The sequence below is a fragment of the Oncorhynchus gorbuscha genome, linkage group LG02, assembly GCF_021184085.1.
Source record: "Oncorhynchus gorbuscha isolate QuinsamMale2020 ecotype Even-year linkage group LG02, OgorEven_v1.0, whole genome shotgun sequence".
In the NCBI taxonomy this organism is placed as follows: domain Eukaryota; kingdom Metazoa; phylum Chordata; class Actinopteri; order Salmoniformes; family Salmonidae; genus Oncorhynchus; species Oncorhynchus gorbuscha.
This window is the reverse complement of record NC_060174.1, coordinates 2,606,583-2,634,212: the sequence shown is the minus strand read 5'-3', so window position 1 is coordinate 2,634,212 and position 27,630 is coordinate 2,606,583. Positions and strand designations below refer to the sequence as shown.

The following is a 27,630-nucleotide window of genomic DNA, read 5'->3' as shown; positions in this document are numbered from 1 at the left end:
ACAATAATGCTGTTGGGTCTGTCTGGGTTAGGTTAATACGATAATGCCGATTGGTCTGTCAGGGTTAGGTTAATACGATAATGCCGATTGGTCTGTCAGGGTTAGGTTAATACGATAATGCTGATTGGTCTGTCAGGGGTAGGTTAATACAATAATGCTGATTGGTCTGTCAGGGTTAGGTTAATACGATAATGCCGATTGGTCTGTCAGGGTTAGGTTAATACGATAATGCTGTTGGTCTGTCAGGGTTAGGTTATGGTGATAATGTTTGGGCTGTCTGGGTTTTGTTTCAGCCTCCAACCAACAATGCCTCCGTCCCCGAAGCCGGCCAGAGCAGAGTCCAGACCAACGTTATCCCCATCCACTGTCAGAACAAGGTACGCCTCGCACGGGACTGGGAAGCATATCATATAGACGACATCCAAAATGGCACCCTTTCCCCTATATAGTGCACTGTCATTTTGACCAGGGCCAATAGGGTTCTGGTCAAAAGGGTGCCATTTCTGATACAACCATACAATGAACTTGTTGTTCCCTTACATCACGCTGTCAGGGATAAATGCTATGCTTGTTCTCTGCATGTGCTTTTTAGTCCTGCTAGATTTAGGCTATATTCAATTGTAATATAGAACTAGTTTATACCTTAGGAAAAAGATCCAACACTGTGATGTCATTCTCCACAGAGAGAGGAGGATGCTAGCAAGATTGGTGAGATCAAGTACTACGGCATGGGCATGGGGTTCCCCCTCCAGTACTACCCTTACTATGGCAAGCTGCTGCACCCCGATTACCTACAGCCTCTGGTGGCCATCCAGTTTACCAACCTCACCTTCAACGAGGAGCTGCGTCTTGAGTGCAAAGTGTACGGAGCGAACATTGACTACAGCGAGAAAGATCGCTACCAAGGACGATTTGATGTTAAGTTCACCATCACCAATTCATGACCTCAGAAAAACACACTGTTATCCTCCCACATTTCAAAACAAGATGATTTAGAAAAAAAAAAATTAGTTATATTAAAAAACACGACTAGTCTTGGAACAAACTTTCATAATATACGGGACCTAGAGTCAATCTGTGTACATCACACTGGCTTTTCTGCATAATGTCTAGGGTTAGAATGTACACTACACTGGCTTTTCTGCATAATGTCTAGAGTTAGAATGTACTTTACAGGAAGAGTAGCACTAAGCAACATATTTATTCTACTGTAAATGACAAGTCCCTGAGTCATGGGACATGTTCATCTCTTACTGTAAATTGCAATTCCACTACTGATATGTAGCGAGCAGTGTTTCTGTCTGTCCCCTTAAGTATTCTGCCTAACGTGGTTTCTATATATATGTTTGGAGTGTCCAGTACAGTAGTGGCATACAGTGGTCCTTTCCAAGCCATGTTGTAATTTCTGTTGTCTTATGTCAGTAAGCTTTAGTGGTCCAAGGTGTGTTTGTGTTTTAATGTGAGTGTGTGGATATGTGTTAATGTGCTCTTACTAACTGAAAATACTGGCATGGTACGCTCTGATCTCCAAGTCTGTCAGTAAACGGATGCACTCCCTGGAATGATTTTCCTGTGTCTTTTTGACTTGATTGTGGGACAATATTTCTACATTACTCTTTTTCTTTTTGCATCAACTTTAATATGGGACAGAGGGTTTAATGAAATGTCTTGTTTGATACTCCTCTCTCTATGTTCAATGCTTCTCCTCCTCCTCTCTATGTTCAATGCTTCTCCTCCTCTCTCTATGTTCAATGCTTCTCCTCCTCCTCTCTATGTTCAATGCTTCTCCTCCTCTCTCTATGTTCAATGCTTCTCCTCCTCTATGTTCAATGCTTCTCCTCTCTCTATGTTCAATGCTTCTCCTCCTATGTTCAATGCTTCTCCTCTCTCTATGTTCAATGCTTCTCCTCCTCCTCTCTCTGTTCAATGCTTTTCCTCTCTCTCTATGTTCAATGCTTCTCCTCCTCCTCCTCTCTATGTTCAATGCTTCTCCTCTGCCTCCTCTCTGTTCAATGCTTCTCCTCCTCCTCTCTCTATGTTCAATGCTTCTCCTCCTCCTCCTCTCTCTGTTCAATGCTTCTCCTCCTCCTCTCTATGTTCAATGCTTCTCCTCCTCCTCCTCTCTATGTTCAATGCTTCTCCTCCTCCTCTCTATGTTCAATGCTTCTCCTCCTCCTCTCTATGTTCAATGCTTCTCCTCCTCCTCCTCTCTATGTTCAATGCTTCTCCTCCTCCTCTCTATGTTCAATGCTTCTCCTCCTCCTCCTCTATGTTCAATGCTTCTCCTCTCTCTGTTCAATGCTTCTCCTCTCTCTGTTCAATGCTTCTCCTCCTCCTCCTCTCTATGTTCAATGCTTCTCCTCCTCCTCTCTATGTTCAATGCTTCTCCCCCTCCTCACTATTTTCAATGCTTCTCCCCCTCCTCTCTCTGTTCAATGCTTCTCCTCTCTCTGTTCAATGCTTCTCCTCCTCCTCTCTATGTTCAATGCTTCTCCTCCTCCTTTCTATGTTCAATGCTTCTCCCCCTCCTCTCTATTTTCAATGCTTCTCCTCCTCTCTCTATGTTCAATGCTTCTTCTCCTCCTCTCTCTATGTTCAATGCTTCTTCTCCCTCTATGTTCAATGCTTCTTCTCCCTCTATGTTCAATGCTTCTTCTCCCTCTATGTTCAATGCTTCTTCTCCCTCTATGTTCAATGCTTCTCCTCCTCCGCCTCCTTTCTATGTTCAATGCTTCTCCTCCTCCTCTATGTTCAATGCTTCTCCTCCTCCTCTCTATGTTCAATGTTTCTCCCCCTCCTCTATTTTCAATGCTTCTCCCCCTCCTCTCTATTTTCAATGCTTCTCCCCCTCCTCTCTATGTTCAATGCTTCTCCTCCTCCTCCTCCTTTCTATGTTCAATGCTTCTCCTCCTCATCCTCTCTCTATGTTCAATGCTTCTCCTCCTCCTCTCTCTATGTTCAATGCTTCTTCTCCTCCTCTCTCTATGTTCAATGCTTCTTCTCCTCCTCTCTCTATGTTTAATGCTTCTTCTCCCTCTATGTTCAATGCTTCTTCTCCCTCTATGTTCAATGCTTCTTCTCCCTCCATGTTCAATGCTTCTCCTCCTCCGCCTCCTTTCTATGTTCAATGCTTCTCCTCCTCTTCTATGTTCAATGCTTCTCCTCCTCCTCTATGTTCAATGCTTCTCCTCCTCCTCTCTATGTTCAATGCTTCTCCTCCTCCTCTCTCTGTTCAATGCTTCTCCTCTCTCTCTCTGTTCAATGCTTCTCCTCCTCTCTCTGTTCAATGCTTCTCCTCCTCTCTCTGTTCAATGCTTCTCCTCCTCCTCTATGTTCAATGCTTCTCCTCTATGTTCAATGCTTCTCCTCCTCCTCTCTATGTTCAATGCTTCTCCTCTCTATGTTCAATGCTCCTCCTCCTCCTCTCTATGTTCAATGCTCCTCCTCCTCCTCTCTATGTTCAATGCTTCTCTCCTCTATGTTCAATGCTTCTCCTCTATGTTCAATGCTTCTCCTCCTCCTCTCTCTATGTTCAATGCTTCTCCTCCTCCTCCTCTATGTTCAATGCTTCTCCTCCTCTCTCTGTTCAATGCTTCTCCTCCTCCTCTATGTTCAATGCTTCTCTCCTCTATGTTCAATGCTTCTCCTCTATGTTCAATGCTTCTCCTCCTCCTCTCTCTATGTTCAATGCTTCTCCTCCTCCTCTCTCTGTTCAATGCTTCTCCTCCTCTCTCTGTTCAATGCTTCTCCTCCTCCTCTCTCTGTTCAATGCTTCTCCTCCTCTCTCTGTTCAATGCTTCTCCTCCTCCTCTCTCTGTTCAATGCTTCTCCTCCTCTCTCTGTTCAATGCTTCTCCTCCTCCTCCATGTTCAATGCTTCTTTTCCTCCTCTCTATGTTCAATGCTTATCCTCCTCTGTATTCAATGCTTCTCCTCCTCCTTATGTTCAATGCTTCTCTCCTCTCTGTTCAATGCTTCTCTCCTCTCTGTTCAATGCTTCTCTCCTCTTTGTTCAATGCTTCTCTCCTCTATGTTCAATGCTTCTCCTCCTCCTCCTCCCCCATGTAGTCTAGAGCAGTGTTCTGTGTCCTGCAGCAGGCAGGGAAGACTATCTTCCTTCCTCCTCCATGGAAACACTGACAGCAACTCTGTGTTTTTAAAACCAACCCTTTTATTTGCTGGAGACATCACATGACGTGGTGCAACTTTCTAATGAATGTTAGTCATTTTCATGGTGGAAGAGTTTTATATTTATGCAGTTGTACAATTTTTGTTTTCCGCAAGAAAAAGTGTAATGTATGGATCCGATACCAAAGTCGCTGGTTTAAAAGTTAGAATATCAGAAGCAATGCAGTACCCTGTGTAATAGGAGGTTTTGTTGGTGTAAAAGTGATCAATGTTGAACATGCGGACACTCGTCAGGAGTCCATCTGGGTAAGACCTTAAAGACAAATAAATGGAGAAATTATCCCGTGGTCAATGTCTCTTTTATTTAAATACATACTCATAGAAATGGAATGTGTATTTGTGTAATAATCTTCATCCATCCAAAATCTTGAAGAAATATTGGATCTGTTGAAAGGGAAATGAACAATTATGAATCTCAGGCTTACTGTAACTAAAATATTACATTGATAGCTTTTTTAAATTATGTGGCCTATCCGAGGCAGCATATGCTTAGGTTGTGTTATAGTAGAATAGTAGTAGTAAGAAGTAGGGAGAACGTGCATTTCATGGCTTATGAAAGTGTTGACAGCACTGAGTAACAACGTGTTGAGTAACAACGTGATGAGTAACAACGTGTTGACAGCACTGAGTAACAACGTGTTGACAGCGCTGAGTAACAACGTGTTGACAGCGCTGAGTAACAACGTGTTGACAGCGCTGAGTAACAACGTGTTGACAGCGCTGAGTAACAACGTGTTGACAGCACTGAGTAACAACGTGTTGACAGCGCTGAGTAACAACGTGCTGACAGCACTGAGTAACAACGTGATGAGTAACAACGTGTTGAGTAACAAAGTGTTGACAGCACTGAGTAACAGCACTGAGTAACAACGTGATGAGTAACAACGTGATGAGTAACAACGTGATGAGTAACAACGTGATGAGTAACAACGTGTTGACAGCGCTGAGTAACAACGTGTTGACAGCGCTGAGTAACAACGTGATGAGTAACAACGTGATGAGTAACAACGTGTTGACAGCACTGAGTAACAACGTGATGAGTAACAACGTGATGAGTAACAACGTGTTGACAGCACTGAGTAACAACGTGATGAGTAACAACGTGTTGAGTAACAACGTGTTGAGTAACAACGTGATGACAGCACTGAGTAACAACGTGATGAGTAACAACGTGATGAGTAACAACGTGTTGACAGCGCTGAGTAACAACGTGATGAGTAACAACGTGTTGAGTAACAACATGTTGACAGCACTGAGTAACAAGGTGTTGACAGCACTGAATAACAATGTGTTGACAGCACTGAGTAACAAGGTGTTGACAGCACTGAGTAACAACGTGTTGACAGCTCTGAGTAACAATGTGTTGAGTAACAACGTGATATATGTTGACAGCTCTGAGTAACAACGTGCTGACAGTGTTGAGTAACAACGTGTTGACAGTGTTGAGTAACAACATGTTGACAGCTCTGAGTAACAACATGTTGACAGCGCTGAATAACAACGTGTTGAGTAACAACGTGCTGAGTAACAACGTGTTGACAGCACTGAGTAACAATGTGTTGAGTAACAACGTGCTGAGTAACAACGTGTTGACAGCTCTGAGTAACAATGTGCTGAGTAACAACGTGTTGACAGCTCCGAGTAACAATGTGTTGAGTAACAACGTGCTGAGTAACAACATGTTGACAGCGCTGAGTAACAACGTGTTGAGTAACAACGTGTTGACAGCACTGAGTAACAACATGTTGACAGCGCTGAGTAACAACGTGCTGAGTAACAACGTGTTGACAGTGCTGAGTAACAATGTGTTGAGTAACAACGTGCTGAGTAACAACGTGTTGACAGCTCTGAGTAACAACGTGTTGAGTAACAACGTGCTGAGTAACAACGTGTTGACAGCTCTGAGTAACAACATGCTGAGTAACAACGTGTTGACAGCTCTGAGTAACAATGTGCTGAGTAACAACGTGCTGAGTAACAACGTGTTGACAGCTCCGAGTAACAATGTGTTGAGTAACAACGTGTTGACAGCACTGAGTAACAATGTGTTGAGTAACAACGTGCTGAGTAACAACGTGCTGAGTAACAACGTGTTGACAGCTCTGTGTAACAACGTGTTGACAGTGATAAGTAACAACGTGTTGAGTAACAACGTGCTAAGTAACAACATGTTGACAGTGATAAGTAACAACGTGTTGAGTAACAACGTGTTGAGTAACAACGTGCTGAGTAACAACGTGTTGACAGCTCTGAGTAACAACGTGTTGACAGTGATAAGTAACAACGTGTTGAGTAACAACGTGCTGAGTAACAACGTGTTGACAGCACTGAGTAACAATGTGTTGAGTAACAATGTGCTGAGTAACAACGTGCTGAGTAACAACGTGTTGACAGCTCCGAGTAACAATGTGTTGAGTAACAACGTGCTGAGTAACAACATGTTGACAGCGCTGAGTAACAACGTGTTGACAGCACTGAGTAACAATGTGTTGAGTAACAACGTGCTGAGTAACAACGTGTTGAGTAACGTGTTGACAGCACTGAGTAACAACATGTTGACAGCACTGAGTAACAATGTGTTGAGTAACAACGTGCTGAGTAACAACGTGATGAGTAACAACATGTTGACAGCACTGAGTAACAAGGTACTGACAGCACTGAGTAACAACATGTTGACAGCACTGAGTAACAAGGTGTTGACAGCACTGAATAACAACGTGTTGACAGCTCTGAGTAACAATGTGTTGAGTAACAACGTGATGAGTAACAACATGTTGACAGCTCTGAGTAACAACGTGCTGACAGTGTTGAGTAACAACGTGTTGACAGTGTTGAGTAACAACATGTTGACAGCTCTGAGTAACAACATGTTGACAGCTCTGAGTAACAACATGTTGACAGCGCTGAATAACAACGTGTTGAGTAACAACGTGCTGAGTAACAACGTGTTGACAGCTCTGAGTAACAATGTGTTGAGTAACAACGTGTTGACAGCGCTGAGTAACAATGTGTTGAGTAACAACGTGCTGAGTAACAACGTGTTGACAGCGCTGAGTAACAATGTGTTGAGTAACAACGTGCTGAGTAACAACGTGTTGACAGCTCTGAGTAACAACGTGCTGAGTAACAACGTGTTGACAGCTCTGAGTAACAACGTGTTGACAGTGATAAGTAACAACGTGTTGAGTAACAACGTGCTAAGTAACAACATGTTGACATTGATAAGTAACAACGTGTTGAGTAACAACGTGTTGAGTAACAACGTGCTGAGTAACAACGTGTTGACAGCTCTGAGTAACAACGTGTTGACAGTGATAAGTAACAACATGTTGAGTAACAACGTGCTGAGTAACAACGTGTTGACAGCACTGAGTAACAATGTGTTGAGTAACAACGTGCTGAGTAACAACGTGTTGACAGCTCTGAGTAACAATGTGCTGAGTAACAACGTGCTGAGTAACAACGTGTTGACAGCTCCGAGTAACAATGTGTTGAGTAACAACGTAACAACATGTTGACAGCGCTGAGTAACAACGTGTTGAGTAACAACATGTTGACAGCACTGAGTAACAAGGTGCTGACAGCACTGAGTAACAACATGTTGACAGCACTGAGTAACAAGGTGTTGACAGCACTGAGTAACAACGTGTTGACAGCTCTGAGTAACAATGTGTTGAGTAACAACGTGATGAGTAACAACATGTTGACAGCTCTGAGTAACAATGTGCTGACAGTGTTGAGTAACAACGTGTTGACAGTGTTGAGTAACAACATGTTGACAGTGTTGAGTAACAACATGTTGACAGCTCTGAGTAACAACGTGTTGAGTAACAACGTGCTGAGTAACAACGTGTTGACAGCTCTGAGTAACAACGTGCTGAGTAACAACGTGTTGACAGCTCCGAGTAACAATGTGTTGAGTAACAACGTGTTGACAGCGCTGAGTAACAATGTGTTGAGTAACAACGTGCTGAGTAACAACGTGTTGACAGCTCTGAGTAACAACATGTTGACAGTGATAAGTAACAACGTGTTGAGTAACAACGTGCTGAGTAACAACACGTTGACAGTGATAAGTAACATCGTGCTGAGTAACAACGTGTTGACAGCTCTGAGTAACAACGTGTTGACAGTGATAAGTAACAACGTGTTGAGTAACAACGTGCTGAGTAACAACATGTTGACAGTGATAAGTAACAACGTGTTGAGTAACAACGTGTTGAGTAACAACGTGTTGAGTAACAACGTGTTGACAGCACTGAGTAACAACTTGATGAGTAACAACGTGTTGAGTAACAACGTGTTGAGTAACAACGTGTTGAGTAACAATGTGTTGACAGCACTGAGTAACAACGTGATGAGTAACAATGTGTTGACAACACTGAGTAACAACTTGATGAGTAACAACGTGTTGACAGCACTGAGTAACAACGTGTTGACAGCACTGAGTAACAACGTGATGAGTAACAACGTGTTGACAGCACTGAGTAACAACGTGATGAGTAACAATGTGTTGAGTAACAACGTGATGACAGCACTGAGTAACAACTTGATGAGTAACAACGTGTTGACAGCACTGAGTAACAACGTGATGAGTAACAACGTGTTGACAGCACTGAGTAACAACGTGTTGAGTAACAACGTGTTGACAGCACGAGTAACAACGTGTTGAGTAACAACGTGTTGACAGCACTGAGTAACAACGTGTTGAGTAACAACGTGTTGAGTAACAACGTGATGACAGCACTGAGTAACAACGTGTTGAGTAACAACGTGTTGAGTAACAACGTGATGACAGCACTGAGTAACAACGTGTTGAGTAACAACGTGTTGAGTAACAACGCGATGAGTAACAACGTGTTGAGTAACAACATGTTGACAGCACTGAGTAACAACGTGTTGACAGCACTGAGTAACAACGTGTTGAGTAACAACGTGTTGACAGCACTGAGTAACAACGTGTTGACAGCACTGAGTAACAACGTGTTGAGTAACAACGTGTTGACAGCACTGAGTAACAACGTGTTGAGTAACAACGTGTTGACAGCACTGAGTAACAACGTGTTGAGTAACAACGTGTTGACAGCAATGAGTAACAACTCAAACAGCAGTGCTTTGTTGTATTCCTTGAGTCTCTATAACACGGTTTTAAAAGTTGTGAAATCTCTCAGTAACGACGTCTCAAGGTTTCTATTTACAATTTATGGTTCAAGGACACGGTGATCTGAGCTATCTGATTGGCCAGCGGTAGGTGCACTTTACTTGCTCTCTGGGCATGCTGGGTAGTCAGAGTTCTACCTTTAGATACAGGAAGTGAGGGCTGGACGATATGGCCAAAATATCATATAATTTGATGTTTTTGCTTTATGAGTAGTGTGTGACCCGAGGGTGGCAACACATATATTCTAAGTGATTTTCAATGGGTCTTTCTCTATTCTGATTGGTTTATACTGTTCAATTCAACTTCAACCTCAAATTATTTCCTGCATTTCCATCCATTTCTGCATTTCCTGCAGTCATTTGAGATAATTTCCACACTGCCACGATATGAACAAAAAATACTAAGGCCTTTTTAACCAAATGTTGCAATTGCGATTTAGATTAAAACACCTGGGTGAACTTTTGGAATCATGGCAATAGAATGTTTATTATAATTCTAGTTAGAATATGAATACATTGTTTGACATAACAACGAATGAAAATGCCATGGACAGAGTTATTGTGACAGGGTAGGAACCAAAGTGATGTTCAGTGTTTCCTAGGGGGACCCTATAATCTTTGGCTACATTAAATCTTTATTCATATAGCCAACATGTTCATTCTTTGTCTATTCCTCTTTGATTTAGAAGATACTGTTGCACAAACAACATGCTGATTTGGGCCTCCACCAGTACTGGTAACAGGCTGTACTAGCGAGCCACTTTTGCTCTGTCTCAGTACTTTTATTAGCTAGTTAGCATTAGTAGCTAACACGATTTAGCATAACTTGCTATGAAAATACAAGCTAGCAGTTTGCAGACGTAAGAAACACAAGCTAATATTGTAATTATAGAATGCTTGTGGATTTATATTCAGATCAAAGTGGAAACAATATCGTTGTCATTGTTGCATGTGCTGCAGTGACCATGCAGACTGATCCAAGTGACTCCATGTGCTGCAGTGACCATGCAGACTGAACCCAAGTGACTCCATGTGCTGCAGTGACCATGCAGACTGAACCCAAGTGACTCCATGTGCTGCAGTGACCATGCAGACTGATCCAAGTGTCTCCATGTGCTGCAGTGACCATGCAGACTGATCCAAGTGACTCCATGTGCTGCAGTGACCATGCAGACTGATCCAAGTGTCTCCATGTGCTGCAGTCACCATGCAGACTGAACCCAAGTGACTCCATGTGCTGCAGTGACCATGCAGACTGATCCAAGTGACTCCATGTGCTGCAGTGACCATGCAGACTGATCCAAGTGACTCCATGTGCTGCATTGACCATGCAGACTGATCCAAGTGTCTCCATGTCTCCATGTGCTGCAGTGACCATGCAGACTGAACCCAAGTGTCTCCATGTGCTGCAGTGACCATGCAGACTGATCCAAGTGACTCCATGTGCTGCAGTGACCATGCAGACTGATCCAAGTGTCTCCATGTGCTGCTGCAGTGACCATGCAGACTGATCCAAGTGTCTCCATGTGCTGCAGTGACCATGCAGACTGAACCCAAGTGTCTCCATGTGCTGCAGTGACCATGCAGACTGACCCAAGTGTTTCCATGTGCTGCAGTGACCATGCAGACTGATCCAAGTGTCTCCATGTGCTGCAGTGACCATGCAGACTGAACCCAAGTGTCTCCATGTGCTGCAGTGACCATGCAGACTGACCCAAGTGTTTCCATGTGCTGCAGTGACCATGCAGACTGATCCAAGTGTCTTCATGTGCTGCAGTGACCATGCAGACTGATCCCAAGTGTCTCGTGGTCAAGCAACATCAAATGCGCTCCTTGAGTGACAGGGGGAGGGACTAAGTCTGCGTGTAAAGCCTATAGAAATATGTTAGACAGGACTATAGCACTATGTTAGACAGGACTATAGCAATAGACAGGACTATAGCACTATGTTAGACAGGACTATAGCAATAGACAGGACTATAGCACTATGTTAGACAGGACTATAGCAGTAGACAGGACTATAGCAGTATGTTAGACAGGACTATAGCAGTAGACAGGACTGTATGTAGACAGGACTATAGCAGTAGACAGGACTATAGCACTATGTTAGACAGGACTATAGCAGTAGACAGGACTATAGCACTATGTTATAGAGTAGACAGGACTATGTTGTTAGACAGGACTATAGCAGTAGACAGGACTATAGCACTATGTAGACAGGACTATAGCAGTAGACAGGACTATAGCACTATGTTAGACAGGACTATAGCAATAGAGACAGGACTATAGCAGTAGACAGGACTATAGCAGTAGACAGGACTATAGCAGTAGACAGGACTATAGCACTATGTTAGACAGGACTAGAGCACTATGTTAGACAGGACTATAGCACTATGTTAGACAGGACTATAGCACTATGTTAGACAGGACTATAGCACTATGTTAGACAAGACTATAGCCGTAGACAGGACTATAGCACTATGTTAGACAGGACTATAGCACTATGTTAGACAGGACTATAGCACTATGTTAGACAAGACTATAGCAGTAGACAGGACTGTAGCAGTAGACATGACTATAGCACTATGTTAGACAGGACTATAGCAGTAGACAGGACTATAGCACTATGTCAGACAGGACTATAGCACTATGTTAGACAGGACTATAGCACTATGTTAGACAGGACTATAGCAGTAGACAGGACTATAGCACTATGTTAGACAGGACTATAGCAGTAGACAGGACTATAGCAGTATGTTAGACAGGACTATAGCAGTAGACAGGACTATAGCACTATGTTAGACAGGACTATAGCAGTAGACAGGACTATAGCACTATGTTAGACAGGACTATAGCAGTAGACAGGACTATAGCACTATGTTAGACAGGACTATAGCAGTAGACAGGACTATAGCACTATGTTAGACAGGACTACAGCACTATGTTAGACAGGACTACAGCAGTAGACAGGACTACTGCTATAGTCCTGTCTGACATAGTGCTATAGTTAAAGTCGCCCTAATCTGGTGGTCCCAGCGCGCACGACCCACGTGGAGTTCCAGGCCTCCGGTAGCCTCTGGAACTGCCGATCTGCGGCCAACAAGGCAGAGTTCATCTCAGCCTATGCCTCCCTCCAGTCCCTCGACTTCTTGGCACTGACGGAAACATGGATCACCACAGACAACACTGCTACTCCTACTGCTCTCTCTTCGTCCGCCCACGTGTTCTCGCACACCCCGAGAGCTTCTGGTCAGCGGGGTGGGGTGGTGGCACCGGGATCCTCATCTCTCCCAAGTGGTCATTCTCTCTTTCTCCCCTTACCCATCTGTCTATCGCCTCCTTTGAATTCCATGCTGTCACAGTTACCAGCCCTTTCAAGCTTAACATCCTTATCATTTATCGCCCTCCAGGTCCCCTCGGAAAGTTCATCAATGAGCTTGATGCCTTGATAAGCTCCTTTCCTGAGGACGGCTCACCTCTCACAGTGCTGGGCGACTTTAACCTCCCCACATCTACCTTTGACTCATTCCTCTCTGCCTCCTTCTTTCCACTCCTCTCCTCTTTTGACCTCACCCTCTCACCTTCCCCCCCTACTCACAAGGCAGGCAATACGCTCGACCTCATCTTTACTAGATGCTGTTCTTCCACTAACCTCATTGCAACTCCCCTCCAAGTCTCCGAGCACTACCTTGTATCCGATTCCCTCTCGCTCTCATCCAACACCTCCCACACTGCCCCTACTCGGATGGTATCGCGCCGTCCCAACCTTCACTCTCTCTCCCCCGCTACTCTCTCCTCTTCCATCCTATCATCTCTTCCCTCTGCTCAAACCTTCTCCAACCTATCTCCTGATTCTGCCTCCTCAACCCTCCTCTCCTCCCTTTCTGCATCCTTTGACTCTCTATGTCCCCTATCCTCCAGGCCGGCTCGGTCCTCCCCTCCCGCCCCGTGGCTCGACGACTCATTGCGAGCTCACAGAACAGGGCTCCGGGCAGCCGAGCGGAAATGGAGGAAAACTCGCCTTCCTGCGGACCTGGCATCCTTTCACTCCCTCCTCTCTACATTTTCCTCCTCTGTCTCTGCTGCTAAAGCCATTTTCTACCACTCTAAATTCCAAGCATCTGCCTCTAACCGTAGGAAGCTCTTTGCCACCTTCTCCTCCCTCCTGAATCCCCTCCCCCTCCTCCCTCTCTGCAGATGACTTCGTCAACCATTTTGAAAAGAAGGTCGACAACATCCGATCCTCGTTTGCTAAGTCAAACGGCACCGCTGGTTCTGCTCACACTGCCCTACCCTGTGCTCTGACCTCTTTCTCCCCTCTCTCTCCAGATTAAATCTCGCGTCTTGTGACGTCCGGCCGCCCAACAACCTGCCCGCTTGACCCTATCCCCTCCTCTCTTCTCCCTTACCTCACCTCGCTCATCAACTCATCCCTGACCGCTGGCTACGTCCCTTCCGTCTTCAAGAGAGCGAGAGTTGCACCCCTTCTGAAAAAACCTACACTCGATCCCTCCGATGTCAACAACTACAGACCAGTATCCCTTCTTTCTTTTCTCTCCAAAACTCTTGAACGTGCCGTCCTTGGCCAGCTCTCCCGCTATCTCTCTCTGAATGACCTTCTTGATCCAAATCAGTCAGGTTTCAAGACTAGTCATTCAACTGAGACTGCTCTTCTCTGTATCACGGAGGCGCTCCGCACTGCTAAAGCTAACTCTCTCTCCTCTGCTCTCATCCTTCTAGACCTATCGGCTGCCTTCGATACTGTGAACCATCAGATCCTCCTCTCCACCCTCTCCGAGTTGGGCATCTCCAGCACGGCCCACACTTGGATTGCGTCCTACCTGACAGGTCGCTCCTACCAGGTGGCGTGGCGAGAATCTGTCTCCTCACCACGCGCTCTCACCACTGGTGTCCCCCAGGGCTCTGTTCTAGGCCCTCTCCTATTCTCGCTATACACCAAGTCACTTGGCTCTGTCATAACCTCACATGGTCTCTCCTATCATTGCTATGCAGACGACACACAACTAATCTTCTCCTTTCCCCCTTCTGATGACCAGGTGGCGAATCGCATCTCTGCATGTCTGGCAGACATATCAGTGTGGATGACGGATCACCACCTCAAGCTGAACCTCGGCAAGACGGACTGCTCTTCCTCCCGGGGAAGGACTGCCCGTTCCATGATCTCGCCATCACGGTTGACAACTCCATTGTGTCCTCCTCCCAGAGCGCTAAGAACCTTGGCGTGATCCTGGACAACACCCTGTCGTTCTCAACTAACATCAAGGCGGTGGCCCGTTCCTGTAGGTTCATGCTCTACAACATCCGCAGAGTACGACCCTGCCTCACACAGGAAGCGGCGCAGGTCCTAATCCAGGCACTTGTCATCTCCCGTCTGGATTACTGCAACTCGCTGTTGGCTGGGCTCCCTGCCTGTGCCATTAAACCCCTACAACTCATCCAGAACGCCGCAGCCCGTCTGGTGTTCAACCTTCCCAAGTTCTCTCACGTCACCCCGCTCCTCCGCTCTCTCCACTGGCTTCCAGTTGAAGCTCGCATCCGCTACAAGACCATAGTGCTTGCCAACGGAGCTGTGAGGGGAACGGCACCTCAGTACCTCCAGGCTCTGATCAGGCCCTACACCCAAACAAGGGCACTGCGTTCATCCACCTCTGGCCTGCTCGCCTCCCTACCACTGAGGAAGTACAGTTCCCGCTCAGCCCAGTCAAAACTGTTCGCTGCTCTGGCCCCCCAATGGTGGAACAAACTCCCTCACGACGCCAGGACAGCGGAGTCAATCACCACCTTCCGGAGACACCTGAAACCCCACCTCTTTAAGGAATACCTAGGATAGGATAAGTAATCCTTCTCACCCCCCTTTAAGATTTAGATGCACTATTGTAAAAGTGACTGTTCTACTGGATGTCATAAGGTGAATGCACCAATTTGTAAGTCGCTCTGGATAAGAGCGTCTGCTAAATGACTTAAATGTAAATGTAAATGTGACTATAGCAGTAGACAGGACTATAGCAGTAGACAGGACTATAGCACTATGTTAGACAGGACTATAGCACTATGTTAGACAGGACTATAGCAGTAGACAGGACTATAGCGGTAGACAGGACTATAGCACTATGTTAGACAGGACTATAGCAGTAGACAGGACTATAGCACTATGTTAGACAGGACTATAGCACTATGTTAGACAGGACTATAGCAGTAGACAGGACTATAGCACTATGTTAGACAGGACTATAGCACTATGTTAGACAGGACTATAGCAGTAGACAGGACTATAGCACTATGTTAGACAGGACTATAGCACTATGTTAGACAGGACTATAGCAGTAGACAGTACTATAGCACTATGTGAGACAGGACTATAGCAGTAGACAGGACTATAGCACTATGTTAGACAGGACTATAGCACTATGTTAGACAGGACTATAGCAGTAGACAGGACTATAGCACTATGTTAGACAGGACTATAGCAGTAGACAGGACTATAGCAGTAGACAGGACTATAGCAGAAGACAAGACAGGACTATAACAGTAGACAGGACTATAGCACTATGTTAGACAGGACTATAGCAGTAGACAGGACTATAGCAGTATGTTAGACAGGACTATAGCAGTAGACAGGACTATAGCACTATGTTAGACAGGACTATAGCAGTAGACAGGACTATAGCAGTAGACAGGACTATAGCAGAAGACAAGTCAGGACTATAGCAGTAGACAGTACTATAGCACTATGTGAGACAGGACTATAGCAGTAGACAGGACTATAGCACTATGTTAGACAGGACTATAGCACTATGTTAGACAGGACTATAGCAGTAGACAGGACTATAGCAGTGTGTTAGACAGGACTATAGCAGTAGACAGGACTATAGCAGAAGACAAGACAGGACTATAACACTATGTTAGACAGGACTATAGCAGTAGACAGGACTATAGCAGTAGACAGGACTATAGCAGAAGACAAGACAGGACTATAGCAGTAGACAGTACTATAGCACTATGTGAGACAGGACTATAGCAGTAGACAGGACTATAGCACTATGTTAGACAGGACTATAGCACTATGTTAGACAGGACTATAGCAGTAGACAGGACTATAGCACTATGTTAGACAGGACTATAGCAGTAGACAGGACTATAACACTATGTTAGACAGGACTATAGCAGTAGACAGGACTATAGCACTATGTTAGACAGGACTATAGCAGTAGACAGGACTATAGCAGTAGACAGGACTATAGCAGTAGACAGGACTATAGCAGTGCGTGACTGTTCCCAGTCCAGTGTAGTGGTCCTCTCCCCAAAGTGGTTCGTCTGGGCCCTGGAATGTGTTTGGCAGCTCAGCTCAGCCAGTCACCAGGCTAATGATTAACAAGGAGCCATTTGTCCCTAGCCTGGCTGCTCTGCTCACTGCTCAACAGATCAGGAGCTCTGCTCTCTCTCTCTCCCTCCCCAACAATGACGTCCAACAGGTCAGACCCCCCCCCTGCCTCCCTCCACCCCTGCCTCCCTCCCCCCCTCCCTGCCCTACTAAACAATAGGTTTGTTTCTAAATGCCCTGCTATTCTTTCCCAGTGGGATCTGTAGCGTAGCGGCTCGGCCCACAGACTGGAGTCATGAGACTGTCCTGCTGTTGCTGCTTTAGTCTATATCCCAAATGGCACCCTATTCCGTATATAGTGCACTACTTTAGACCACGGCCTATAGGGCCCATAGTGCACTATGTAGGGAATAAGGTGCAATTTGGGACCTAGCTCCATTCTGTTCCTGGTCTGGTCACTGTGAGATACAAACAGCAGTCTGAATGGACATCAATTGCTACTCCTCTTCTGATGAGCTTCAGTGCTAAACAGATGAATGATTGTGGGTTTCAGAGCTACTCTGAAATACTAATGTGTGGATGAATGAGATGCCAGTATGTATGTACCTCCAGTACCCCGTCTTCGGGGAGGTCAGTGCAGTGGACAGCATTCTGTACTTTGGTTTTACCATACAGAGCTCTTAACGAGTCGGGACGAAGATGACGAGCAATCTCCTGGGAAAGAGCAAAAATACATTTGTTAGCATTAATAGGAATAAACCGAATGTTTCCGAAAACATGCAGCGGGTTCATGTCGAGATGACTGAAATTAGAGGGACTATGCCAACATCGAGACATTTCATGTCCAATTAAGGCCAAATGTAATGTTTCTTCTTCCTCATCTCTTTTATGCTGTTTGTTCATTTTATCAGAGGAACACTAGCCAGGGATGGTTCCCCCCCCAGTACGATTCAGTCTAGTTAATATCAGAGGAACACTAGCCAGGGATGGTTCAGTCCAGAGGAACACTAGCCAGGGATGGTTCAGTCTAGTTATTCAGAGGAACACTAGCCAGGGATGGTTCAGTTAATATCAGAGGAACACTAGCCAGGGATGGTTCCCCCAGAGGAACACTAGCCAGATGGTCAGTCTAGTTAATATCAGAGGAACACTAGCCAGGGATGGTTCCCCCAGAGGAACACTAGCCAGATGGTTCAGTCTAGTTAATATCAGAGGAACACTAGCCAGGGATGGTTCCCAGAGGAACACTAGCCAGGGATGGTTCAGTCTAGTTAATATCAGAGGAACACTAGCCAGGGATGGTTCCCAGAGGAACACTAGCCAGTGGTTCCCCAGTATGATTCAGTCTAGATTCAGTCTAGTTAATATCAGAGGAACACTAGCCAGGGATGGTTCCCAGAGGAACACTAGCCAGGGATGGTTTCCCCCAGTATGATTCAGTCTAGTTAATATCAGAGGAACACTAGCCAGGGATGGTTCCCCCAGTCTAGTTAATATCAGATTCAGTCTAGTTAATATCAGAGGAACACTAGCCAGGGATGGTTCCCCCTAGTAGGATTCAGTCTAGTTAATATCAGAGGAACACTAGCCAGGGATGGTTCCCCCCAGAGGAACACAGTACGATTCAGTCTAGTTAATATCAGAGGAACACTAGCCAGGGATGGTTCCCCCCCCCAGTACGATTCAGTCTAGTTAATATCAGAGGAACACTAGCCAGGGATGGTTCCCCCCAGTACGATTCAGTCTAGTTAATATCAGAGGAAACTAGCCAGGGATGGTTCCCCCCAGTACGGTCCAGTCTAGTTAATATCAGATTCAGTCTAGTTAATATCAGAGGAACACTAGCCAGGGATGGTTCCCCCCCCCCAGTACGATCCAGTCTAGTTAATAGAGGAACACTCAGAGGAACACTAGCCAGGGATGGTTCCCCCGATTCAGTCTACAGAGGAACACTTGGTTCAGTCTAGTTAATATCAGAGGAACACTAGCCAGGGATGGTTCCCCCAGTAGTACGATTCAGTCTAGTTAATATCAGAGGAACAATGGTTCCCCCCAGTACATTCAGTCTAGTTAATATCCACTAGCCAGGGATGGTTCAGTACGTGGTTAATATCAGAGGAACACTAGCCAGGGATGGTTCCCCCCAGTACGATTCAGTCTAGTTAATATCAGAGGAACACTAGCACAGGGGATGGTTCCCCCCAGTACGATTCAGTCTAGTTAATATCAGAGGAACACTAGCCAGGGATGGTTTCCCCCAGTACGATTCAGTCTAGTTAATATCAGAGGAACACTAGCCAGGGATGGTTCCCCCCAGTATGATTCAGTCTAGTTAATATCAGAGGAACACTAGCCAGGGATGGTTCCCCCCCCAGTACGATTCAGTCTAGTTAATATCAGAGGAACACTAGCCAGGGATGGTTCCCCCAGTACGATTCAGTCTAGTTAATTCAGAGGAACACTAGCCAGTCTAGTTAATATCAGAGGAACACTAGCCAGGGATGGTCCCCCCCCCAGTACGATTCAGTCTAGTTAATATCAGAGGAACACTAGCCAGGGATGGTTCCCCCAGTACGATTCAGTCTAGTTAATATCAGAGGAACACTAGCCAGGGATGGTTCCCCCCCAGTACGATTCAGTCTAGTTAATATCAGAGGAACACTAGCCAGGGATGGTACGATCCCAGAGGAACACTAGCCAGTGGTTCCCCCCAGTACGATTCAGTCTAGTTAATATCAGAGGAACACTAGCCAGGGATGGTTCCCCCCAGTACGATTCAGTCTAGTTAATATCAGAGGAACACTAGCCAGGGATGGTTCCCCCCCAGTACGATTCAGTCTAGTTAATATCAGAGGAACACTAGCCAGGGATGGTTCCCCCAGTTCCCCTCCCAGTCAGTCTAGTTAATATCAGAGGAACACTAGCCAGGGATGGTTTCTAGTTAATATCCCCCCCCCCAGTACGATTCAGTCTAGTTAATATCAGAGGAACACTAGCCAGGGATGGTTCCCCCCAGTACGATTCAGTCTAGTTAATATCAGAGGAACACTAGCCAGGGATGGTTCCCCCCAGTTTAGTTAATATCAGTACGATTCAGTCTAGTTAATATCAGAGGAACACTAGCCAGGGATGGTTCACCCCAGTACGATTCAGTCTAGTTAATATCAGAGGAACACTAGCCAGGGATGGTTCACCCCATTCAGTCTAGTTAATATCAGATTGGTTCAGTCTAGTTAATATCAGAGGAACACTAGCCAGGGATGGTTCCCCCCAGAGGAACACTAGCCAGGGATGGTTCAGTCTAGTTAATATCAGAGGAACACTAGCCAGGGATGGTTCCCCCAGATGTTTGTTCATTTTATCAGTCTGGTCCCCCCAGTTTCAGTCTATTATCAGAGGAACACTAGCCAGGGATGGTTCCCCCCAGTACGATTCAGTCTAGTTAATATCAGAGGAACACTAGCCAGGGATGGTTCCCCCCCAGTACGATTCAGTCTAGTTAATATCAGAGGAACACTAGCCAGGGATGGTTCCCCCCAGTTCACTATTCAGTCTGGTTCCCCCAGTTAATTATCAGAGGAACACTAGCCAGGGATGGTTCACCCCAGTACGATTCAGTCTAGTTAATATCAGAGGAACACTAGCCAGGGATGGTTCACCCCAGTACGATTCAGTCTAGTTAATATCAGAGGAACACTAGCCAGGGATGGTTCCCCCCAGTACGATTCCCCCCAGTACGAACAGACAAAAAAAACCTTGCCAAAAACCAAAACGTCACAAAATGTCTTCATAATTTGGCACAAACTGTTCCAAACTATTTCAGATGGGAAGCACATGCAGACACCTTAACAAAGAGAGAAAGCACTGCCAATGAGCGACAACATGCTTTACATTCTGACGGTTTGCTCTCACTCAAAAGACAGGAACCAGTGCTCCCGAGTGGCTCAGCGATCTAAGGCACTGCATTTCAGTGCAAGAGGTGTCACTGCAGTCCCTGGTTCTAGGCTACATCACATCCGGATGAGATTGGGAGTCCCATAGGGTGGCGCACAATTGGCCCAGCGCTGTCTGGGTTTGGCCGGGGTAGGCCGTCATTGTAAATAATGATTTGTTCTTAATTAACTGACTTGCCTGGTTAAATAATGATTTGTTCTTAATTAACTGACTTGCCTGGTTAAATAATAATTCTCTGCAGATCTGTTAGATGGGGGGCGTCGCTGCTATTCTCAGGTCTCTACAGAGATGTTTAATCGGGTTTAAGTCCTGGCTCTGGCTGGGCCATTCAGAGACTTGTCCCGAAGCCACTCCTGCGTTGCCTTGGCTGTGTGCTTAGGGTCGTTGTCCTGTTGGAAGGTGAACCTTCGCCCCAGTCTGAGGTCCTGCGCGCTCTGGAGCAGGTTTTCATCAGGGATCTCTCTGTACTTTGCAACATGAATCTTTTCCTCAATCTTGAGTAGTCTCTCAGTACCTACCACTGAAAAACATCCCCACAGCATGATGCTGCCACCACCATGCTTCACCTTAGGGATGGTGCCAGGTTTCCTACAGACGTGACGCTTGGCATTCAAGCCAAACAGTTCAATCAGACCAGAGAATCTTGTTTCTCATGGTCTGAGAGTCTTCAGGTGCCTTTCGGCAAACTCCAAGAAGGCTGTCATGTGCCGTTTACTGAGGAGTGACATCCGTCTGGCCAGTCTAACATAAAGGCCTGATTGGTGGAGTTCTGCAGAGTTGGCTCTCCTTCTGGAAGTTCTCCCATCTCTACAGAGGAACTCTGGAGCTCTGACAGAGAGACCATTGGGTTCTTGGTCACCTCCCTGACCAAGGCCCCTCTTCCCCTGACTGCTCAGTTTGGCTGGGCCGCCAGTTCTAGGAAGAGTCTTGGTGGTTCCAAACTTCGGAGGCTACTGTCTTCTTGGAGACCTTCAATGCTGCAGACATTTTAGTGTGAGGGAGATGAACCCTCCGTGGGTTTTAGTGTGAGGGAGATGAACCCTCCGTGGGTTGTAGTGTGAGGGAGATGAACTCTCCGTGGGTTGTAGTGTGAGGGAGATGAACCCTCCGTGGGTTTTAGTGTGAGGGAGATGAACCCTCCGTGGGTTTTAGTGTGAGGGAGATGAACACTCCGTGGGTTTTAGTGTTAGGGAGATGAACCCTCCATGAGTTTTAGTGTGAGGGAGATGAACCCTCCGTGGGTTGTAGTGTGAGGGAGATGAACCCTCCGTGGGTTGTAGTGTGAGGGAGATGAACCCTCCGTGGGTTTTAGTGTGAGGGAGATGAATCCTCCGTGGGTTTTAGTGTGAGGGAGATGAATCCTTCGTGGGTTTTAGTGTGAGGGAGATGAACCCTCCGTTGGTTTTAGCATGAGTGGGAGATGAACCCTCCGTGGGTTGTAGCGTGAGGGAGATGAACCCTCCGTGGGTTGTAGCGTAAGGGAGATGAACCCTCCGTGGGTTTTAGCATGAGGGAGATGAACCCTCCGTTGGTTTTAGCGTGAGGGAGATGAACCCTCCGTGGGTTGTAGCGTGAGGGAGATGAACCCTCCGTGGGTTGTAGCGTGAGGGAGATGAACCCTCCGTGGGTTGTAGCGTGAGGGAGATGAACCCTCCGTGGGTTGTAGCGTGAGGTAGATGAACCCTCCGTGGGTTGTAGCGTGAGGGAGATGAACCCTCCGTGGGTTGTAGCGTGAGGGAGATGAACCCTCCGTGGGTTTTAGTGTCAGGGAGATGACCCCTCCGTGGGTTTTAGTGTGAGGGAGATGAACCCTCCGTGGGTTTTAGTGTGAAGGAGATGACCCCTCCATGGGTTTTAGTAAAGAGGGAGATGAACCCTCCGTGGGTTTTAGTGTGAGGGAGATGAACCCTCCATGGGTAACGACAGGATAGTGAGTAATGTTACAGTGACCTTGCCTTGGATGCTGGAGCCTGCTGGATGCTGGAGCCTGCTGGATGCTGGAGCCTGCCTAGCTTGCTGGATGCTGGCGCCTGCTGGATGCTGGAGCCTGCCTAGCTTGCTGGATGCTGGCGCCTGCTGGATAATGGAGCCTGCCTCGCCTGCTGGATGCTGGAGCCTGCTGGATGCTGGAGCTTGCCTAGCCTGCTGTTTACCAACTGCCTTCCATATTGGCTGCATGGAGTTCGAGCCCAGGAGAGCAGGAGGGAGGGAGAGAGGAGAGCGAGAGGAGCACGGGAGAGAGAGAGAGGAGAGCGGGAGAGAGAGAGAGAGGAGAGCGAGAGAGAGAGAGAGAGAGAGCGGGAGAGAGAGGAGAGTGGGAAATTCGGGGGGAGATTTTCTCAGAGCTGAAATAATTCCTGCCCAAAGTGGGCTCTCTGTAATTGCATTAGTTACCCACAAGTGACCTGGCAGTCGGAGAGCTTAATTTAATTTTAATGAGCCCAACGGAGCGCTAAAACCCTTGTTCTCACAACCATTAGCCTTGGTTGAGAATAATCAGCCTGGACAGAGAGACAGTTGCTTCAGAGCAAGCTAGGCTATCTCATAATACTGCAGGGTGCTATGGAGCTCATACCAGACACGGTTGGATCCTATTTGGAAAAATAACCTTTAGATATGAGGCTTGATCTTTGTTTTGGACAGATTCTGACTGTACCTCTCTACCTCTCTGTCTGTTTCCTGACAGTCTGACATCACTTTAACCCTCTTAAGCCCTGACCCCTATAAATAATTGTAACCTTGCCCGGCACCCTACAAATAATGACTCACAAAACACCAACACTAATGAACACTGTCAATGATGTCACCTAGCTGCCCTGCACGGAGGGACGGAGACAAATCCTACTTCCTCCCTTTCTGCCTGCTCTATCTCTGTATGTGTTGTACCCATGCCAGTAGACCAATAGACGGCTGGTCTTATCTGCTAGAAGACACACTTCAAATGCAACAAAACCGTCTGTCTCTCTGCTCTAATCGTGTAAAACCTATGAAACCCAATCCTACTTTTGTTTCCATATTAAACCATGAATGATGCTGTAAATGGTGCTTCCTTTCAGAACCCAGGGACTTCCTGCCTCTATTTAACTGGCCTACGAACTGATTTCTGGTGCTTCCTTTCAGAACCCAGGGACTTCCTGCCTCTATTTAACTGGCCTACGAACTGATTCTGGATTCAGTCCACCTTTACAATTTAAACAGAACAGCATTTCTGGTGAAAGAGATATTGTTAAAGTTTCTCTGTAGGAGATGTTTTGTTGTACAGTACTAACATGCATTGGCCCATGAAATGACCACTCAAAACAGCATACAGAAGCAGCAGTGTCCCCTCCCTGTTCTCATGGACCGCATCCCAAATGGCACCCTATTCCCTATATAGTGCACTACTATAGACCAGAGCCCCTATTCCCTACATAGTGCACTACTATAGACCAGAGCCCTATTCCCTATATAGTTCACTACTATAGACCAGAGCCCCTATTCCCTACATAGTGCACTACTATAGACCAGAGCCCTATACCCTACATAGTGCACTACTATAGACCAGGGCCCTATTCCCTATAGTAGTGCACTACTATAGACCAGAGCCCTATTCCCTACATAGTGCACTACTATAGACCAGAGCCCTATTCCCTACATAGTGCACTACTATAGACCAGAGCCCTATTCCCTACATAGTGCACTACTATAGACCAGAGCCCTATTCCCTACATAGTGCACTACTATAGACCAGAGCCCTATTCCCTATATAGTGCACTACTATAGACCAGGGCCCTATTCCCTACATAGTGCACTACTATAGACCAGAGCCATATTCCCTATATAGTGCACTACTATAATATATAATAATAATATATAATAATATATGCCATTTAGCAGACGCTTTTATCCAAAGCGACTTACAGTCATGTGTGCATACATTCTACGTATGGGTGGTCCCGGGGATCGAACCCACTACCCTGGCGTTACAAGCGCCATGCTCTACCAACTGAGCTACAGAAGGACCACTATAGACCAGAGCCCTATTCCCTATATAGTGCACTACTATAGACCAGAGCCCTATTCCCTATGTAGTGCACTACTTTAGACCAGAGCCCTATATAGTGCACTACTATAGACCAGGGCCCTATTCCCTACATAGTGCACTACTTTAGACCAGAGCCCTATTCCCTACATAGTGCACTACTATAGACCAGAGCCCCATTCCCTACATAGTGCACTACTTTGGGCAAGCAGCCCTGGATGGTCTAATGATGTAAGAGCATGACGGGAATCACCCCATGGTTACCACCACCTCTAGTGTCTCTCTATCTCGCTATCTCTCTCTCTCGTCTCCATCTGTCTCTCAATTCAATTCATGGGGCTTTATTACCATGTTACCTCTCTCTCTCTCTCGTCTCCATCTGTCTCTTAATTCAATTGAAGTGGCTTTATTACCATGTTACCTCTCTCTCTCGTCTCCATCTGTCTCTTAATTCAATTGAAGGGGCTTTATTACCATGTTACCTCTCTCTCTCGTCTCCATCTGTCTCTTAATTCAATTGAAGGGGCTTTATTACCATGTTACCTCTCTCTCGTCTCCATCTGTCTCTTAATTCAATTCAAGGGGCTTTATTACCATGTTACCTCTCTCTCTCGTCTCCATCTGTCTCTTAATTCAATTCATGGGGCTTTATTACCATGTTACCTCTCTCTCTCTCGTCTCCATCTGTCTCTTAATTCAATTCATGGGGCTTTATTACCATGTTACCTCTCTCTCTCTCTCGTCTCCATCTGTCTCTTAATTCAATTCATGGGGCTTTATTACCATGTTACCTCTCTCTCTCTCTCGTCTCCATCTGTCTCTTAATTCAATTCATGGGGCTTTATTACCATGTTACCTCTCTCTCTCTCTCTCTCCATCAATGTCTCATTAATGTCAATTCATAAATATTACACTCACAGAAGTTCCAAAAGAACAAATGTCATATTATGTCTATATACAGTGTTGTAACGATGTACAAATGGTTAAAGTACAAAAGGGAAAATAAATAAACATAAATATGGGTTGTATTTACAATGGTGTTTGTTCTTCACTGGTTGCCCTTTTCTTGGGGCAACGGGTCACTAATCTTTATTTGTTTATTAAAATGTGATTTGTTATTTAATTCTTTGTGAATCTGTGTAATCTGAGGGGAAATATGTGTCTCTAACATGGTCATACAGTGGGCAGGAGGTTAGGAAGTGCAGCTCAGTTTCCACCTCATTTTGTCTTCTCTTGAGAGCCAGGTCTGCCTACGTTGGCCTCTCTCAATAGCAAGGTTATGCTCAATGAGTCTGTACATCTCTCTCTTCCGTCTCCATCTGTCTCTCTCCCCTGTCTCCATCTGTCTCTCTCCCCTGTCTCCATCTGTCTCTCTCCCCTGTCTCCATCTGTCTCTCTCCCCTGTCTCCATCTGTCTCTCCCCCCTGTCTCCATCTGTCTCTCTCCCCTGTCTCCATCTGTCTCTCTCCCCTGTCTCCATCTGTCTCTCTCCCCGTCTCCATCTGTCTCTCTCCCCGTCTCCATCTGTCTCTCTCCCCGTCTCCATCTGTCTCTCTCCCCGTCTCCATCTGTCTCTCTCCCCGTCTCCATCTGTCTCTCTCCCCGTCTCCACCTGTCTCTCTCTCCCCTGTCTCCATCTGTCTCTCCCTCTCTCTCTCTCCAGTCTGTCCTCTCTCCCCGTCTCCACCTGTCTCTCTCTCCCCGTCTCCACCTGTCTCTCTCCCAGTCTCCCTCTCTCGTCCGTCTCCCTCTCTCTCCAGTCTCCCTCTCTCCAGTCTCCCTCTCTCCAGTCTCCCTCTCTCCAGTCTCCCTCTCTCCAGTCTCCCTCTCTCCAGTCTCCCTCTCTCCAGTCTCCCTCTCTCTCCCTCTCTCCAGTCTCCCTCTCTCCAGTCTCCCTCTCTCCCGTCTCTATCAGTCTCTCTCCCGTCTCTATCTGTCTCTCTCTCTCGTTTCACAGTGTTGTGTTGGCCAGTCAGGGGAGTGCAGACAGGCAGCATCTACAGTGAGGGAAAGAAGTATTTGATCCTCTGCTGATTTTGTATGTTTGCCCACTGACAAAGAAATTATCCGTTTATAATTTTAATGGTAGGTTTATTTGAACAGTGAGAGACAGAATAGCAACAAAAAAATAGAGAAAAAACGCACGTCAAAAATGTTATAAATTGATTTGCATTTGAATGCTAAATAAGTGCTTGGGGTCGTTGTCCAATTAGAAGACACATTGCGACCAAGCTTTAACTTCCTGACTGATGTCTTGAGATGTTGCTTCAATATATCCACATAATTTTCCAACCTCATGATGCCATCTATTTTGTGAAGTGCACCAGTCCCTCCTGCAGCAAAGCACCCCCATGACATAATGCTGCCACCACCACAACATGATGTTGCCACCCCCGTGCTTCACGGTTGGGATGGTGTTCCCTCGGCTTGCAAGCCTCCCCCTTTTTCCTCCAAACATAACGATGGTCATTATGGCCAAACAGTTCCATTTTTGTTTCCTCAGACCAGAGGACATTTCTCCAAAAAAAGTATGATCTTTGTCCCCATGTGCAGTTGCAAACCGTAGTCTGGCTTTTTATGGTGGTTTTGGAGCAGTGGCTTCTTCCTTGCTGAGCGGCCTTTCAGGTTATGTTGATATAGGACTTGTTTTACTGTGGATATAGATACTTTTGTACCTGTTTCCTCCAGCATCTTCACAAGGTCCTTTGCTGTTGTTCTGGGATTGATATACACTTTTCTCACCACAGTACGTTCCTCTCTAGGAGACAGAACGCGTCTCCTTCCTGAGCAGTATGGCGGCTGCGTGGTTCCATGGTGTTTATACTTGTGTACTATTGTTTGTACAGATGAACGTGGTACCTTCAGGCCGTTTGGAAATTGCTCCCAAGGATGAACCAGACTTTTGGAGGTCTACAATTGTTTTTTGACAATTGATGTCAAGCAAAGAGGCACTGAGTTTGAAGGTA

At 46.1% G+C, this 27,630-nt stretch overlaps 2 protein-coding genes across 3 annotated transcripts in view; one reads left to right on the top strand and one right to left on the bottom strand.

Moving 5' to 3' along the window:
* The window catches only part of atp1b1a (ATPase Na+/K+ transporting subunit beta 1a), a 30,838-nt gene extending 29,723 nt beyond the window's left edge, over positions 1–1,115 (top strand). The window contains exons 5-6 of the mRNA XM_046299645.1: positions 294–377; positions 684–1,115. Coding sequence (XP_046155601.1) covers positions 294–377; positions 684–944 — 345 coding nt within the window. The 3' untranslated portion in view covers positions 945–1,115. The remainder of the gene's footprint in view (positions 1–293; positions 378–683) is intronic.
* Positions 1,116–4,464: 3,349 nt separating this feature from the next.
* Positions 4,465–27,630, bottom strand: part of nme7 (NME/NM23 family member 7) — a 119,478-nt gene continuing 96,312 nt past the window's right edge. For both annotated transcript variants that reach the window (XM_046299640.1, XM_046299641.1), the window contains 2 exons: positions 17,296–17,403; positions 4,465–4,571 (listed from right to left, as the gene is read on the bottom strand). In XM_046299640.1, coding sequence (XP_046155596.1) covers positions 4,539–4,571; positions 17,296–17,403 — 141 coding nt within the window. In that variant the 3' untranslated portion in view covers positions 4,465–4,538. The remainder of the gene's footprint in view (positions 4,572–17,295; positions 17,404–27,630) is intronic.